A 17754-nucleotide genomic window follows, 5' to 3' on the forward strand; every position below is an offset into this window, starting at 1 on the left:
CGGCCGCGGATGGGAAGAACCGCGGATGGGGGAAATAGACGGCCCGGGGCAGCAGCCCTGGTCCTGGGCGGGTCGGGTCCCCCGCCGCGGGCCGGACGCTAGTGGAAAGTTTCCCTGGAGTGACCTCTCATAGTACGCGCCCGCTAGGCAATCTCATTCAAGTATTTTTGTCAATGGGGGGAGGTGGGGGGGGCACCCTTCTCCCCGGCCCCCGGCCCGGATGACGTCACTGCAGAGGCGATAAATATCTGTTGATATAATTGGACGTGAGATTTGGGGTTGCGATAGCGAAACTCGGCCCATCGCCGCTCCGACGGGCCCCCATGATTTATTCAGCAGTGGATCGGGGCACGCAATCGGGCTGTCAGGAGAGCGTCAGCTTATTAGGCAAGTTCTGCGTGGTTCCAGGAGAGGGTCTAAGCTATAAAAATCCCGCGCCCCGGCTCTGATTAGGACCAAATCTGATCCCAAGTTCGGCAGGAGCCGACTCCGGGGAAGAGTGAGAGGAAGGGACGCCGGACACCTCCGAGTCCCGCCACCTGCCCTGTCGCCGTTGCAGCCCCAGGTAGGTGCGGGCTTGCGACTAGGCGAGGATCGGGTTGCGCTGCACTGCGTGGGGCTGAGCGCGGCGCCCCGCGGGAGGCGGGAGCTCCCCCGGCCGGGCGGGCAGCGGGGAGGCGAGAGGGAGCCGGGCGCTGGCACCCCGCTGCTGCTGGGGAGAGCCGCCCCGCCGCAGGCACCCCGCCCCGGGTGGGTGAAGAGGCGCCGGACCGGCTCTCCTCGCAGGGGCTCAGCACAGCCTGGTCCGCGGGAGCCGCTGCCAGCGCAGCCCGGAGCTGTTCGGCGGGAAGGGAGGGAAGGGGCGGCCGCCTCGACGGCGGGGGCAGAGGGCTCCCGGGCAGCGGTGTGCGGGGCGCGGAGGGGAGCGGAGGGGCGCGGACGGGCGCGGAGGGATGAGTTTCAGCACCGGGACAGCGGCCGGCCGTGCTCTGCCCTCCCTGCCGCCGCTGTTCGGCTGTGTAACCCCGTCCCCGGTCCCTCTTGCGTCCCGCAGGTTTGGGCCCCGACCATGAAGATCCCGCTGCTGGTGTCCACGGGAATCCTGTTGGTAGCCCTCCTGCCCTGCCAGGAGTGCAGAGCCCTCAGCAAGAACCCGGTAGCTGCCCACGGGGCTCTGCACCAGCCAGATTTCTTCCAGCAGCAGCAGCAACAGCAGCAGCAGCAGCAAACTCTGCCCGTCCTGCTCCGCATGGGAGAAGAGTATTTCCTGCGGCTGGGCAACCTCAACAAGAGACCCGTTGGCTCTTTCTCCGCCTCCTCCAGCAGCACTAGCCACCTACAGCCCGAAGCCGCCGCCAGCAACTTTTTCCGGGCGGCGGTGCAACAGCTGCAGCAGCTGCCCGAGCGCTCGCTGGGGAGCCCCGAGGAGGGCGAAGCAGAGGGCGAGGCCGTGGAGAGGGAGAAGCGATCCGAGGAGCCCCCTATTTCTCTGGATCTGACTTTCCACCTCCTGCGAGAAGTCTTGGAGATGGCCCGAGCCGAGCAGCTAGCGCAGCAGGCTCACAGCAACAGGAAACTGATGGAGATAATCGGGAAATGAAGCGGCCCCTCCCCGCCTTGCCAAAGAGATTCCGCAGTTAGCACAAGAATAATTACACCGTCCGATGTACCATAGTGCTGCTCTGATGTCATCTCTTTATTTTTATATAGCTTTAAACCTAGAAGGGTGTACTCCGAACAGCCTCTGTCCCTTGACTAGCATGCACAACCGTGTACCAAGTGCAGAAACACGAGTGTCGTTCGTAACCTCCCCTACCTTTATTTATTTCTCCATTTCCCAGTTATTCTAGTGCCATCGCTACGTAGGGATGTGTGAGCATTGGAAGAAGTGGTGCCGAGAAGACAGATAACTTTTCTGCTGGGGGCAGGGAGGTGGGAGGGGGAATCTCTGTAAGCTACTTTAAATCCACTTTTTTTTTCCTGTAAACACTTTCACAATAAAACATCTTTTCAGCGCTCGGTCGATTTGGTTGTGTAAGAGAATGTTTAATATTTATATTTTTAATAAAAGCTGCAAAGTAAAGATGGCTTGATAGACTTTCTTGCCTGGACGCCCGAGGGCTGCTCCACCTCCCTCAGCGCTTACCGGGGCGGGGAGAACGGGGGGGGGGGGGGCTTGGGGGGTGTGTGCACCCACGGCCGCGGTCACCCGGAGCCTAGGGGAGCCCTAAATCCCCCCCGAGGACGCGTTTCCTCTCCCCGCCCCGGGAGCCCCGGTCCCCGCGGGCTGTCCGGCGAAGCGCCCCGACGTGCCGCTGGCCCCGGGCGCAGCAGTCCTCGGAGCAGGCTGCTCCCGGGGACCGGGGGGAAACGGGGGGCTCGGGGGCCGGTGGATGCCCCCAGCCCTGCCGATTCACCCCGAGGGGCTCCCCGGCCTCTGCCGCTGCGGCCGGGGTCGGGCAGTCTCCTCCCGCCAGAGTGCAGAGGTGAGAAAACCTGAGCTCCGGCCTCTCTGTTGTGTTCTCGGTCTGGCTCTGCTCGTCCTCCCCGCACCCCCAAAAGGCAGGTTCTTCCCCACTTCAGCTCCTCCCGTCCTGGCGGCGGTACTCAAGCTGGGTCCCTCCCAGGGGCGCTGGGGAGGTGGCAGTGCTTATGAAGACACTTCACAGGAGGAACTGGGGAAAGACCTCCATATTTTCCAGAAAATCCCTCACGCCAAACCAAATCCCAGGAAAAGCTGCTCCAGCAGCCAGAGCAATGAGGTGGTGGTGGCTGTGGAAGTCCCAAAGCTTTGCAGGGAGCTCGCCTGTGCAGCTCTCCAAAACTCCCACAAGAGTATTTTCCAGGCAACACAGATACCAATGAAGGCTAAGGTGGCTCAGCCTGGCAGTGAGGAGAGGCCAGGCTTGGGGTTGATGCCTCACAGCCTCCTAACCTGCCTGGGGTCTGCACCACAAGCTCACCAGTCCTGCTGAAGCTCAGCACAGGCCTATGGCCCCACACAGTCCCCTGCCCAAATGGTATGTCCAAGGCCAGGCTCCGGACTCCCAGAAAGATCTGTGCTTAACCCTAGTGCAGAGCTTGATGCCTGGCCCCCTATGGCACCAAGGACTCCCAGCAACTTGCTTATCTCCCTTAATCACTACTGAGTGCTGACACTCTGTCCTCGATGACAATACTTGCAGAGTGTCACCTTCAGTACAACTTGCAGAACTTTTAAGACATGAATTTGATTTCATTAGGCGGCTCAGCACCTGCCATGCACACAGAACAGGACATTTCACATTTACCTTTTTTACAGCTCACCATGAGGCCTTCAAATTAAACCTGTGACCACCTCATCCCGTTCTGGTTTTGTGCAAGAACACGTCTGTTTTCTGACACACAAGGATGACTGAGAAAGTGCAGACACATTATGGCTGGACAGATGTGGGCAGCACTCTAGCATCTGCCCTACGGGCTCAGAGCTGTGTTCTGCAATCATGTGCAGGGGCTTGGCCAGTGCTTTCAGCATGCGCATCTTGCTCATCCCTGCTGCTGGGCACCTTCCCTACAAATAACCTCTATGGGAGGGTCATTTGTGGTGGCTCAGCAGGAAGAGCAAGTGGGAAGGGAGAGATGGCAGCTTCTCTCTCCCATCCTGTGTTCAACCTCCGCAGCCGGGGAGACACCAGTGCTGTGGGAATACAAGTGGCTGCAGGGATGAGCTCAGACACAACCCTGGCTTGAGGCTGCCGAGGGTGTGATAGTGTCACTGAAGTCACCAGAGCACCGACGAGTGGGGATGCAGGAGGGTACTGAGGAGAAACACTGTTTTGGTAAAGGATGCTACTAGTGAATCTCAGACCAGCATTTTAGCTAACAGTGGTGAAGCATTTACACCTACACATGGATGTGCCAGAAAGTGAGTGACAAAACACTAGCAGTGCTCAGCCTACAGCTGAAGTGATGCTGTTTTCCCCTTTGAAACAAGAAATTATTGAAAAACACTCTGAGTACAATAGTAATTTGTCCCCATGTCCCTGTCTTTCTCAGGACTGTCATCTCAAGGGCTGGGTACAATGTGGAGGCCAACTTGAGTTCCTGGGAACAAAACCCTCTTGGATGTCCCTTTCCAGGGCAGTTTCTTTGCTGACTGCAGCCAGGCTGCGGGCGCTCGTGGTCCTTCTGAGGAGAAGCACACCAGAAGCCAGCCGGAGTGAGTCATCATTCAGTCAGTGAGTTCAACCAGGAGAAGGAGAAGATATGACGAGCCGGCTCATCATCCCTCTCGTTGCTCACGGGAGTTTCCTCCACTTGTCCTTGAGGGGACAGTTCAGAACCAGTCTGTAAAGGAAGGAAAGGTTGACAAATGGAAAAGGAAAAGATGAATCACATTAAAATCCTTAAGATTTCACAACATGCAGAAAACCAGAATGAAGTGGGAAAGAGGAGGAAAGGCCAGAATCATGAAAATTTGGGGAGGCCAGCAAGACTTCTAATGCCAGAGAAGTCAGAAGGACTTTTGTCACAGACAATGGAAGAGGGAGGATTACACTGGGTGAGCTGTGTCACAGCTGTGCAAAGGGCTTAATCCTGATTTGGACTTCTGGAATGTTATTGCACTGATGGTGATAACTGCCTGCTTAGAAGTGATCCAGAGCCAGCTTGGCTTGTGTAGATGGGTCTCCAGATTGATATGAACCAAAGCCAAAAGTTATTGTCAGTGCATTGCCACTCAAAGTGATCCTTGTTCTGCTGTCATGAAATCTGCCTTGGATGTGGTGCTTTTTCTCTTTTTTTTTTTTTTTTTTAAAGTCTTTTAATATTTATTTCACTTCAATTTCACTCAGCCCAAGAATAGGAAACAAATAATATGGAAATAAAAGCTTCTGCTTATATCCCAGGGCAAATTCCGGTTTTATTCGCACAGGTATCCTATGCTTACAGTAAAAAAAGGACTCTGGACACAATATGCTGTAACTGCTAATCACAGCAATTATTACTATTTTGAAAATTAGCTGAATATTTAACAGACCAATATAATATACAGAAATATTTTACTAGTCCCAGTGTTTTCAGATCCCTTTGGCAGAGAATGAAGACTGATTTGTGATAGCATCTGAAATCCTATTAAAGATAAAACATGTAAAAATGGGTGACTTGGTAGCTAAGGGATACCTTGTGTCTTCATTATTAAAATCACTGTTTAACTTGCAATATACAGGATTTTCCCCCTTCTTTATATTCCTAGATATGCACATAAATTATTGTACATTGTTAATATTAAAATTGCCATACTGCTAGCCTTCTCTGCGCAGGATTTCACCTTCATTTGGGAACTTTATCATGATCTTAGGAGAATTATTTGATGTCAGGATACTACTCGATAGAGGGAAAATGAGAGTGGTATCCTCTGAATTTTAACATGTCTCAATCTATATAATATTGTCCTAAATGGAAGTTACCAAAGCAGTGATGCCAACAGAGATATCCAGGAACAAACAATGAAGCAAGGATGCTTGTGAGGAACTGAAGCATGGGATGGATGACTTTCTTAAGCATTTCTGGAAGTGCTTAATGTTACAGTATACCACAGGAATTAGTAAGAACTAATGGCATGTTAAGTATAAATTTGCTACTGGGCTTCATTCCAGTTACTACCTATTCAAGTGTCATGACACTAACAAAAAAGACTGCATGGAGGTCTGAAAAATGTACATCCCTATTTCTTTATATGCAATTAGAGTTCACAGCTCCTTTTTTAGATGCAGATCCTCAGTTGCTTTAGACTGGAATAACCCTACTTGTTCCAATGAAATGCTACCTGAGAAAACGTATGAAATATGGACTAACCTTTTACTTTGATTCATATTTTCAAAGCAAGGCACTCACTGCTATTTGTTGCAAAATACATGGCTCAGAAAGGATTTTTATGGACAAGGATCTTGGAGAAGCAAGCTTTTGCTTGCTAACTTTATAATGCATTTTAATAAGTGCACAAGCATGATGAAAAACGTGGGAGAAATAGCTGCCTACTTGAATACCAAAGTCCATTTTCAGCAATGCTAGTGAGAAGGGTTGTCTCCCAAGCTTACACAAAAGTTTTGGGCCCATGGGGGTAGATCTTCAGCTGAAAAGGCAGGTAGTTAATTGAGTCCTGATTATAGAAGATCTGCCTCTCAGCACTGAAAAGTGCTGAATGCAAACCTTTCAACCTGATTACAAAATTCAGGTATCAGCATTAAATACATGGCTAGACCTTCTGAGTTGTAAGAGATCCTATGCTCTCTCTATCATTGTGGGTACAGGAGTGTAGGTGTTCTATTAGACCTCTGTTGAAAATTTTACCTTTTTTTTTTTTTTTTGGAAGGACATCTGGAGTGCCTGAACTAGCTAAGAATTGGTTTGAAATTGGTTGCGCAGTTTTGTGCAACGAGCCTTCACTAGTGTGTGTAAGGAGGCATGGGACAGCCCGCCTCACTTCTCACTCTTCAAAGGAATAGGACTGCCTAGAGGTTTAATAAAGAATTGCTTGTATTTCTTTTTACTTAAAACCACAGTGGTACCTCACAGTTTCTCTGCCTGTGCAAGATGGGATTCCTTTAGCACTTCCACTTGCTTTTCCAACCAGCTACTATTCAGAAGTACACATTAAACTAAGGTTAACTCTGAAGCAAAGAACTATGTATAGACTTAAGTAAGTAGCTTGTTTCATAGAATTTGGACATAATGTGTAAGAAGACAAAAATCACAATGTAATGACTTAGACTGGCTAGATGACTGCATTACCTTGTTAACCAACTCTGCTGGTACTGCATTTCAAACAAAACAATCTTGGTCTGCATCACTGCCAGATCTGCATTTCATAAGGTGTTAACTCCTTCATATTTTGCTGTGATGACATCTTCCTGTGTCAGCAAAACAATGTCAGAGCTCCAAAATATTCCCACTGGGTTTGGCTGGATGAAGCATTTACTCCCTGCACCTTGCTGGACTCAGGAGGCTGCTAGTCTGCAATACTTCAGTGTGTCTTTCCAAGAGCAACCATTTGCCATCATGCCCAGACACCTTTTAAACTTGCATTTTCACACCCGTGACACTTTAGTATTTGTGCTCTGAGTCATACAGTGACTAAGGTACCCTATCCTCATGTGAGGCAAGAGACCATCAAAAGGTGCCAGGAGCAACTCTGTCCACATTAGTAAGTCAGTTCCTCCCTTCCAGCTGCAGCCCACACAACTCAGAGTTATACATTGTGCTGAGATTGTGCGACACAAAGCCGCAGACTTCTACAGAAAACTTCTTTGAACTCGGAGGTGATTCTGAAAGGTAGAAAGCAGAAGTAGGGCTCAATGTCAATTGGGCAATTGTCAATTGAGAAGAAGTGTCAATGGGATTAGGGTATCCAGCCCCTCTGCAGGTCCTTGCAATCTCATCTCAGATCACCTCGCTTTCCCTATTACAGCAGCCCTGTTCTGCTGCCAGAGAAAAGCTTTCTGCTGAGCACGGCACAGCCCTTGCCACATGCCTTTCAGCTGGTTCAGATTGAACACTTCATTGTGTCTATCCATTGCTATTAGGTAACTGTTGTCAAGCTTCTACTCGAGCTTTATCTTAGTCCTGGAGATCTCATGGGTAGGGCTGTTTTTCACATTACCTAGAATAACAAGTCCCAACCCTTGACTTGTGTCGCTAACAGTAATAAGGAATAACTAAAGTGTTTACCTCAGATTACATTAATCACATTAGGCCAATGCTGAGAGAGTGATGAATACTTACACTTTGATTTATATTTTCCCTTGTGGTGAAGAGTGACATCATATTAGGCTCTCAATAAGCACCAGGAATTTTCACCAGGCTAGCTCATGAAGCAGGGAGGAAAGCACACCCTGCATGACTGACGGCTGAGTTTGCTTTTCCCATAAGCAAAGTCCAGGCTGAAGTTCACGAGCCAAATTTTTGGAAGTGCTGAGCAACCACAACTCCCACTGAGCAGCCATTCAGCGCTCCTCAGCATCTGGCACACTAAAATTTGCATGTATAAGGATCCCAGAGTTTAACCTGATGAGTTGTATCAAAGTTGCAGGTATTCAGTATCTTTCGGCATTTGGTTCCTTAAGCAGAGCACTACTTAAATCTGTACACAGTTCTTATAAAGGGTGTGGAGGGGGGAAAGGAGTGAGTAGGATGGCTTTGCCATAATGTTTTCATTTATTAGGGTCTAGCAGTTATCCCATTTATGCTGGGGAAAAATACGCATCCTAAGCCTTCCAGAGACTTAAAACAAAATGAAATCTACACAGTATTTTCTGCTTTACCTCCATTAACCTCTATAGCCTTTAGGTACAAAGACTGGGATCCATATTACCAAACTTGAGTCATCCAGAAATGAGATATTCACTCAAGTAAGCTGTACTCATGCCCTATAATGGGAGTGATGAGAGGAAGGCACAACCAGAGGGTGGTTTGTCCTGTACATAGAAGTGTCTATAGGGTGGGTTGCCCTTTTCTTTCTGCCGACTCTGGAGACACTTGTGGTGACAGGGTTAGATTAGATCTGGTTTTTAAGTAAGATTTCAAGAGAAAGATTTCAGTCAAATACTTCAGGATATCATAAAACTACTTGTTAGAAATTGAGAACTTTGACTGCATTATCACTTTTACAAGGTCAGTAACTCTTAAAATTAGGAAATGGGGAGAAAAGGTGAAGGGTCTTCCTAGTCTTCTTTGGTTTTTGCTCTAGAAATTTTTGATTATTTTTTGATGACTTCTGATAAGGTGGGATCTGGAGAAATCATTGTTATAGTGTCCCTCTCAGAGATTGTATCACACCAGCTTGCAGGGAGATGTGAGAAGTAAGAGAAATGGGGGCTGAAATGGTTGTTTCCTCCAGGGCTGTAGATCACGCAGCAGTGTGTATTATCTGGATTAAGCATAAGTAGATTATAATTTTTGTAATTAATCAGAAAACAAAAATGTTTGCTGGTTTTATGCTGTCCACAGGAGCACAGATTGTGTCTTTGCTGGCAATAGAAAATTATCTCACATTTTTTGAACAAATATGGTTTTACCTAGTGAATTTGTACTACTTGAACACTTTGTGTCACCTGCCCTATTGCTGAATTCTCCAAGCCATCTTGTAGAGTCATGGTCTCAGTTTTGACCAAATTGATGAGAAAGGTCTAGATTTACAGTGAAAAAAGTGAGAAAAGAATGCATAGGATTTATTAGGAGTCAGTACACCCCAGGTTATGGGGTTATTCTTACAACTATGCAGATGGATGGTTATTTATTGGCTACAAACTATATGAATGTTTTCTGGAGCCACAATGCTAACCAAAGCAGGTCCTGCCCCTTGGCTCCTCATCCACCTCTTCTCACTTTGTCTCCATGGTTCATTGACCCATTTGCATTGCTGCAACTGTTTGCAGGGCTGCACTAAGTATGGGAATGTCACTGGAATGACATCAATTTTGTGTTGTCTTTTGAGGTGAAGGAAGGTATTTTTAAACCTGGACCATTTGAATGATTTGATTCCAACACAGCCCAACAAACAGCTGCCTCAGCACAAATGCCATGTGAGTAGTGGCATCTGGACGGGAATAAGAAGCAGGGCAATTTGGCAAGAAACTCCTAAATCACCTTTGCTGCCAGAGAAAAAAATGGATCTACACCCTTAGAGGCATGTGAACTACCCAATGCCTTCACTGCCTCCTCTTGATCCAGCCAGAGAGCAAGAGTGTGAATATGTGGTAAAATGCGGGTCTTGGAGAGAGAAGCAGTAAAAATACAAGCTGCTTCTATGGTTTCAGTAGCCTCAGAAAATGAGTGAGAAATTACAGTTAATTCCCATATTTTCACTGGGTTGTTTAGAAACAACCCCCAGTGTTGACAAGAAAAGGCATGATTAAAAAATGCTAGCTGGTCGCAAAGCAATCACAGAATCTGTAGGCTATGTTTGTCTGCCTCAAATGTCAAGTGTTACACTTCTGGCACTCAACACTTCCAGGCAGCAGAAACAAAAGAAGCACAACAGGTTATTTTTGAATAGTTTAAACTTTAGTTCAAGCATTTTGTTTTCTCATTTTTATGCAGTCTAGCTCCTTCAGTGTAACACCTGGCAGCTGTCACATGTATCACAACAATATTGTTTCAAGCTAAGAGGCTGCTTATTTTGCAGGGATCTTTTCTTTTTTATTAAGGGGAACAACAGAATATTCTCAAAAATAATTGCTACCATTTCCTGCCACATACATGCATATACTAGCAGGCAAAATAATATGCGCAGACAAGCTCCCTCAGTCGCAGTACTAAATATGTCACTCAATAGTGGTCAGTAATGAATTTTAAAAGTCCATTGGGAAGAAATGCCTTTCTTCAATAGATTTTCATTAGATTACAATTAACATTATGTGCACAATGTCTAATGCAATGTCTCTTACAAAATGACCTCAAAGAGGCCAAATATATTTCAGAGGAAAACAGCCCTGCTAGCTTCTTTTGGCACAGAATCAACACATCTCCTATAGGATATGGAGGTCCAAACACTCTAACCAGTGCTGGAAACAGTTTTACAGAATGGTGTGAGAGAGCAGCTTTCTTCTAACTGTTATTTTCGACTAAGGAAATTGAATTCCTTTATTTATCTCACATACCTTATTCATGACTCAAACAAAAAAGCCTGAAGTAATATACTTTGTGTAATATTTCACCCATTGCTGCACTTCATTGGCATTGCTTTTTGTTGAGAATGATTAACTATATATTTGCATAAAACCTTGTCCTGCTACTATCCAGGACAATGGAGGAAACCCAAGAGAAGGCTCTTACAAGTATGTGAATGTTAAGGCTGCCTGATCAGAACAGTCTTTCCCAGATCTATCCATACATCCTTTCTCATCTTTCTCAGAGTGAAGCTTTTGAGGACATCCTAATCAATCAACCATGTCATTTCTGTTTCCTTCCAACAGCAGAAGGGTCATCTTGGGGGACTGGAGGATTAAGTGGCATGCACTGGCCACCAGTACCAGAAAGCTACTCAAGGCTACCAGTTGCCCCCTCTTCTTCCTATTGCTGCTTCATCAGACAAGTAGATATGACTTCAGATCAGCAAGTTAAATGTGAAGTAAACACTTTCCAAGAACTCCTCTGTGGCAGTAACCCATCTAATCCATGCCAGAGAAACTTTGCTATTATCTTTCAGGAAAAGTAGCAAACCTAGTAATGGTTTAACATCATGCTTCTGTCAGGTAGTCTTTCCTTTGAGTAACATGGACTGTTGTAATTTAAAGCTTTTCTTCCTCTGCAAAGGGTATTTTTGTAAATCCAGTGAAAGAAACAGAGCGCCAGTTCAGACTGTAACTCACCCAGAGCTCCATTCAGAGGATCAGATAACAGAGACAGCATGGCTGTGAGCTGTGTAGACACATACCACTCTTGCAGGTTGGAACACTGCTCACATTGTGACTGGCTGACTGATGGGCTGCTGTAAGTATGTGGTGGGGAAAGGGGGCAGGTATACATGAGCTGTGGACACAGCACACCTTCTCTTGAGAGACAAAACCACACTGATGGAAATGCAGGAAGAAAAGCTGGAACTTCAGCTAAACCAATTGCTGTTCTTTAAAGCCAGCACAAAACAGAAGAACTTACTTGCCACAGTTAAAACCCTTTTTCCCCCTCATCTCATGCTCCTGTCGCCCCTTTTCCTTTGGGTGCTTGTTTTTCCATGTCTTCAGTTGCCTGAACCTTCTTGCTACAACCACAGCGAGTGAAGCTGGTAGCCAGGAAATGACTCCATTCCAACAACACATTGCTCAGTGAGTAGCATTGTGACTTCGCAGACAAATGTCTGTTGTATCACATCTCACACTGTAATCTTTGTTTGAGCATTAGCAATGCTGGTTTGCTTCACAGCTCTCAGTCAACCAATGCGCAACATATTAAATCAAGCTTCCTCCTGCCATCTTGCCCTGTTCCCAGGTGAAGTCCAAGGAAGGTATGATAAATGCTGCTTTTAAAGCCTCAGAATCAGTCACAGTTACTGATTATTGTAGAGCACAGATCACAGGCAACTGTCACCAGAGACAAGCTTGGAACTGACCTGCATCTGAGCAGGCACTGGTTCCATTTTATATTTTAAAGGGATCTATTTGTTTGATAAAAATAAATTATGAATTTGTGCCCAAATATAAAAATAAATTCATTAAAAAAAAATCTGATGCCAGACATTGTAAATTCTCACCCACACTGATGGGGGAAAAGACAGCTACCTTTCCTCAGTAAGGCATTTTGTAATAGACCAAGTCATACAGCATGTGTTTCATCATGAAAAAGAAGCCACTTTTGTGTGCAGAAGTGCTGAGCTAGGAGTGCTCAGACTGGGTCTGTATTTCAATCACCACCTTTGGCGATTGAGATAGACTGAGGCAGATTGTATAGGGTGCTCTTAAAATTAAAAAGAGCAATGAGAAATTCTGATAACTTATGCTTCAGGTTGTGAGATCCTCATTCTCTGCTCAGGCAAAGGCGTGACATCTCTGTTGGACATCTGCAGTGTGGTTTGCACATTGCAGCACCTATCTATTTCTGTTGGCCAGTAGCCTGGGCTACCACATTTTCTGAATTAGTCACTGGTCTATTACTTAATGACCTGAAGATTATTGTAAATATGTCAGTACTATGTATCACCTGAAAAAGGGATCTCAGATGGAATCAACACTGTTTGATATATCTGGTTTTTAACATTTCAATTTGGCTGGACATGCCGCCCCCTGACCTTTATGTCCGTTTCAAAGGTAGGTGGGCACTGAATCCTGCAGGGTACGGCAGGCTCCTTGCCTGCTCAGAAGTCAGTAAAGACTGGAAGTGGCATGATGCAGTATACAAACACAAGGACTCAGGTTAGTTTGTTAATTACTGCCGGTGGGATTTTCGGTCAGGTAGCCTGGTATTTAAATAGTGATCCACCTCTAATGGTTACAGGACTACAAGCACTGCTTTTCATAGACAAGGGTTATGACTACACTGAAAGTCTGAACTGTCTTAAAGCTGTAGGATAACTAACCAAATATTTCACAAACAGGTGGCTTGTGTTGTTGTGACATATATCTACCATAATCTGATGTAAACCAGCAACAGTTCATCCTTGATTAAGAAATATTTTTGTTTACACTCTACTTTCCTTTCTGAATGCTTTAACAATGAGCAGAACAAGCGATGCTTGGAGGAGGAGGTCGAGTGGAAGTAGGATTCAGTGTTTAAATGAGCTAGACAATGAGAAAGACAATGTCTAGGTGAAGCTGGCTTTGTATTAATTTGAACAGGATAAATAATTTTGTCCACTCTGTCATTGCGGAAGTCCTTTTGCTAGTAATGGGCTGAAAAAATTAAATATACATAAATCAGATGGTATCTATGACTCACCAGACAAATCACAGACTATTGGAGGTAAAACTTCAAGTGAAGTATTTGCTGCTCATATTAAGTATGAGAAACTGTTGTCTGAAAACTGGTCTTAATGCATTGCCCTCACGACTCATCACTGCTGCCTCTGAATCACCCAAATAATTCTCAGAAGCAAGGGAGAGAGAAGTGTTAAAGAAGGAACAGTCAAGACTTTCCTCATTTTCTCTGCATGTATTTACTAAACTGAGGAAAAAAAATCTCACCTGAAGCATGAAGTCAAGACACAAAATAGAAAGTTAGAGGCAGAGTTTGCCACCAACTGAACATCAGCCTGAGTAGCCTCAGACCCAGCCACTATAACTGAGTCCCAGCTTACTAAATCAAATTACAGAGAAGCAAAGGCAGAATTTTTTGACCATTAACTGAGTTTCTTGCCTTTGGTGTTTGCGCTGTACTTCAGCTACAGGCTGAACACTTTTTTCCAAGTGAAATTTAAGAAAAGTTTAGGGAGAAGCTTCAAACTGAGTTTAATTTGGGCCTTTACACTAGCAGATTCATGGGACCCCTGCAAAAGGCCTGACTTCACAAAGGATAGATGACCCATTTTTCATTCAGTCAAACCTTGCAGATTTTTTAACAGTACAGAAATAAATCCTGTTTTCTACCTAAAAAAAGATACAGTGCAAGTATATCAAGACCTAGATGGTGAATATCAAGGTGGCTTTTGCTCTCCACTTTCCTGATCCTTCATTAGCATTAAATACACTTGTGGCAGGGAGCAGAGAGGTTTTGGAAGAGCAGCTGACTTCCTGAGAGAGCTGCCTGGGCTGTGCCTGCTTCTGATGCTAACAAACTTTTCATCCCACTCTGGGGGCAAACTGTGTGAATGCTGTGTTGAGTGGGCCAGAGGGGAGGGAGACTCTTGCTTAGCATCCTTCCTGCCAGATCCAGCCTTGCAAGACTACATTCTCTTAAGTCATCCTCTCTCTTGGAGCAGTTGGCTTGAAGAGCTTCCTTCTCTGAGCAGATTGGCAAAACTGAATTTCCAATTCAGAGAAGAGAAAGGAAATCATCATTTGTGTACTACTGTCACACTCATGGAATCACCCCAGAGCAGCTCTATGCCAAAATGTGGGATGGTACCTTTTATAGGTGGTGGAAAAGCAGAGGCACATGGGCAATGAGCACAGCATTATCTATCTTGGGCTTATTTTGGTTTTGAAGGATCTAGTTTTGTCTGTGTTGTCTGCATATTGACATGACAACCAACAGGCTAAAACTTAGCTAAGTAATGACCTCTCTGACGTGTGAGTTAAAGTGCATGCAAAAATATTTGAAGGATCACCAGCTGAAATGGAAGTATTCAGCAGCAGGGCAAAGAGAACTACAATATATGAATACAGAGAGGACTGTCCCTATGGTAATTCTTGCAGATGGCATAAGGTTGCAAGCAAGTAATAGAAAATTTTAAAACTAATGAAACAAGATTAACATAGGCCACTCCATTAGTATTTCTCCTCCCAAAGAGCTCAGTCCTGATTATATTTTATATCCTCACGGAATTAAATCACTGAACTTACTGGCAGTGATGGGAAATTAGATCAGAATACTGTTTGTGGATGATTAACTTGCATTTCCTTTCAGACTAAATGTGTGTGCTTGAGCTCTTTGGAGACACAGACAGCTGAGCAACAGAATATGAAGTCCAGTACTTCATCTTAGGTGAAATAAAATGAATAACAAGACACCAAGGCAAATACAAGACTTTCATAAACTCTCCTACATTTATATGGTGTCACCGCATGAGAGATGTTGCCTACAAATATCTGATTAGGGAAAAAAACTGAATAAACTTTTCCTCATGCATCCATTCCCCTCTGTATTTTAACCAGAACGAAATAATTTAAGCAGATATAAGGTAATTTGGGATCTGCCTCTTTCCAGTGACAAGTACCTGCTACTGCTGGTTTCTGGGATTCCTCTATTACAAACCAAGGGGTAGAGTGGTTCTGCATGTGAAGATACTTTAAAAGACTACACATTCCTGGGAAACGTTTTTACTGTTCTGGATGTGCATGGCTTTCTCTACCTGCCAGAGGTCTGCACAAGGGAATAGGATTGCAGAGCTTAGGGCTGACTTTTCACATTTGGTTGCTTAAAGCTGGGCAGCAAGAGGGGCTGACGTACCTGGCTTGTTAGCTCGGAGTATTGGGTATTTGCACTGTTAGAAGTGATAGATGTCCAACACTCCTACAAACTAATCTTACTACAAAAAATGACTCAATGCATACTTAAAAGTCAGATTTCTAAGAGCGTGAAGAGCCATATGCCCCTTCAGGTGTGCTGATCCAACAGTTAGATGCCACCAGCATTTACAAAACACACACATCATTCTTCCTATGCCTAAAGCTCCACACCTGTATGGCACTGGTAGCATCCTTCAGTAATCTTCATTATACAAAACACAAAACCACATGCCTGAGTCCTGAAATGCCAAATGGGTGAATGAGTTTCTGAAGTCTAATGTATAAAATATATATTCTTCCTAGCTCACTTAGAATCTCTTCTGAGACAAAACACAAGAAGATAACTACAGACTTGGTGAAGGCTTGCTTCACCTCCTGTAACCCCTCACACAGACTGTCTCTAAGCTCTCCTAAGTTTTTGGTTTGGACTCCAAGATCTTTTTCTCCCATGCACTGGAAAGGGCTGCTTGTTAACACCTATGTCACCCTTCACTAGTACATTGCTCCCCATGGTGGCAGGCAGTTCACTGACGTTATTCCCATTACCAGTGTTTTAATCACTGGCTCCTGGCTGTCATCTGCAGAGGGTCAGATTCACTTCAAAAGACCTCCCCAGTTTGAGATGCTGAGCAGTGTCACCTTATGCTCAGCAGGCGGATGTGAAGAGGTGCCAAGTGTGAACCAGCAGCAGTTGGTGAAACGCCTCTTACTGGAGCTGCCTCTCATCCTCCATCAGACACAGAAGCAGCCTGTGGTGATTATACTTCTGTCTTAGGCACTCCCTCAAGTGGGATGTGGCTCTCCAGTGTGAGTTACCTATTTTGCTCATGCTAAATCATCTCCTTTCATCCCTTCTTAGACCAAGCAATCTGTACACATGTGGGCTGCACCCCTGTTGCCATATCCCTGCTGATACGCCCTCCTGCACTCTGGAGGAAATTTCTTGATGCATCAACATAATTTCTCAAAATGCAGCAGCCCTTAAATAAAGTAAATTTGGGGAATTAATATGTGGAGCTAACCTCTTTTTGCTGTTAAAAAGCAAGAAAATCCCTATTGGTGCATTCTATTAAAATAGCCTGAAAATAACATATATGCTGCTTTTATGATAAGAATCATGCAGATTTATATTATTATTATAAATTATTATTACGGTTATTTCAAACAATTTTATTATGTGGCTTTCAGGGGCTTGTCACAGAAAAAGAGAAAAGGGCAGTGACCTGATATCTCACATGAAAGATAAAGACGCATAAACTGTCTAAACAGCCACCTCACTACAGTTGGAGAAGAAAATAATTTTTATGCAAATAGAGCCCAAAATGCCTTTCTCCCTCACCTCCTTTCTATTTCATGATTAAATAAATCATAAAGCTGTCACCAGAGACCACACAGAAAGAGGCCTCAAATGGTAGAAACAAAAGCTTTCTGCATTTGTCTGTTTTTAATTTCAAAAGGTATTTTGAATTTAAAAAGAAAGAGAAGTTAAATAAAAGAGCATAATGCTATTCACATGCCTGATTTCCCAGGACTACAGACTTTATGTCCTCTTGTAATAATACAATGAATTTTCAAAAGCAAACACAAATAAATGAAAATAAACTATGATCCATAAATTTAATTCACAGTGTCTGATGCTTTTCAAATTCAAATTACCACCAGACAGTGCATCATTTTGCATAACTTATATATTCAAAACATAGGTGATAGCTTCTTCCCTCTCCCCCTTTTATTATGGAGAGATATACTTCAGTCATAGTGCTGGAATTTTTGCACATAAAAGCTGAACAATAATTCATCATTTTTCATAAATACACTCTATCATGTACAACGTTTAGAGTGCAGTGAAGAAGCAAGCAGGGAAAGCCCAGCATTTTTATGTTGAAGAACAGACCAAAATGCAGTTCTTCAGTTGTTAGAGCACACACCCAAAGGTAACTACTGTTTATTTGTGTCAGAGGTCTTTAGTCTTCAGTAGATGAGATTAAATGCCTCAGTAGTAACACAGAATTCTCTGCAGATCAGCCATATCACTTTGGAAATTGAATATACACGTCTTACCTACCAGGGGTATAAATTTGGAGCTGGAAGAACTAAATCTTGGACAAATCTACCAAAA

At 44.8% G+C, this 17754-nt stretch overlaps 2 protein-coding genes across 4 annotated transcripts in view; one reads left to right on the forward strand and one right to left on the reverse strand.

The window, feature by feature from the left end:
- The first annotated feature begins 260 nt into the window (after positions 1-260).
- On the forward strand, positions 261-2083 carry CRH (corticotropin releasing hormone). Its single transcript, XM_062633276.1, has 2 exons — positions 261-565; positions 1055-2083. Exon 2 carries the CDS (start codon positions 1070-1072, stop codon positions 1598-1600), a length of 531 nt encoding a protein of 176 aa, XP_062489260.1. The 5' UTR covers positions 261-565; positions 1055-1069; the 3' UTR covers positions 1601-2083.
- TRIM55 (tripartite motif containing 55) overlaps positions 1668-17754 on the reverse strand; it is a 39309-nt gene continuing 23222 nt past the window's right edge. For 2 of the 3 annotated variants that reach the window (XM_062633275.1, XM_062633273.1), the window contains one exon: positions 1668-4326. In XM_062633275.1, coding sequence (XP_062489259.1) covers positions 4207-4326 — 120 coding nt within the window. In that variant the 3' untranslated portion in view covers positions 1668-4206. The remainder of the gene's footprint in view (positions 4327-17754) is intronic. The other variant, XM_062633274.1, reaches the window with a different exon arrangement.

The sequence above is a fragment of the Pezoporus occidentalis genome, unplaced genomic scaffold, assembly GCF_034315485.1.
Source record: "Pezoporus occidentalis ecotype Australia unplaced genomic scaffold, CSIRO_AGI_Poc_V1 ctg4, whole genome shotgun sequence".
Lineage (NCBI taxonomy): Eukaryota > Metazoa > Chordata > Aves > Psittaciformes > Psittacidae > Pezoporus > Pezoporus occidentalis.

Excerpts from the sequence above, each read along its gene's own strand:
- CRH (XM_062633276.1), top strand. The coding sequence starts at position 1,070 with ATGAAGATCCCGCTGCTGGTGTCCACGGGAATCCTGTTGGTAGCCCTC.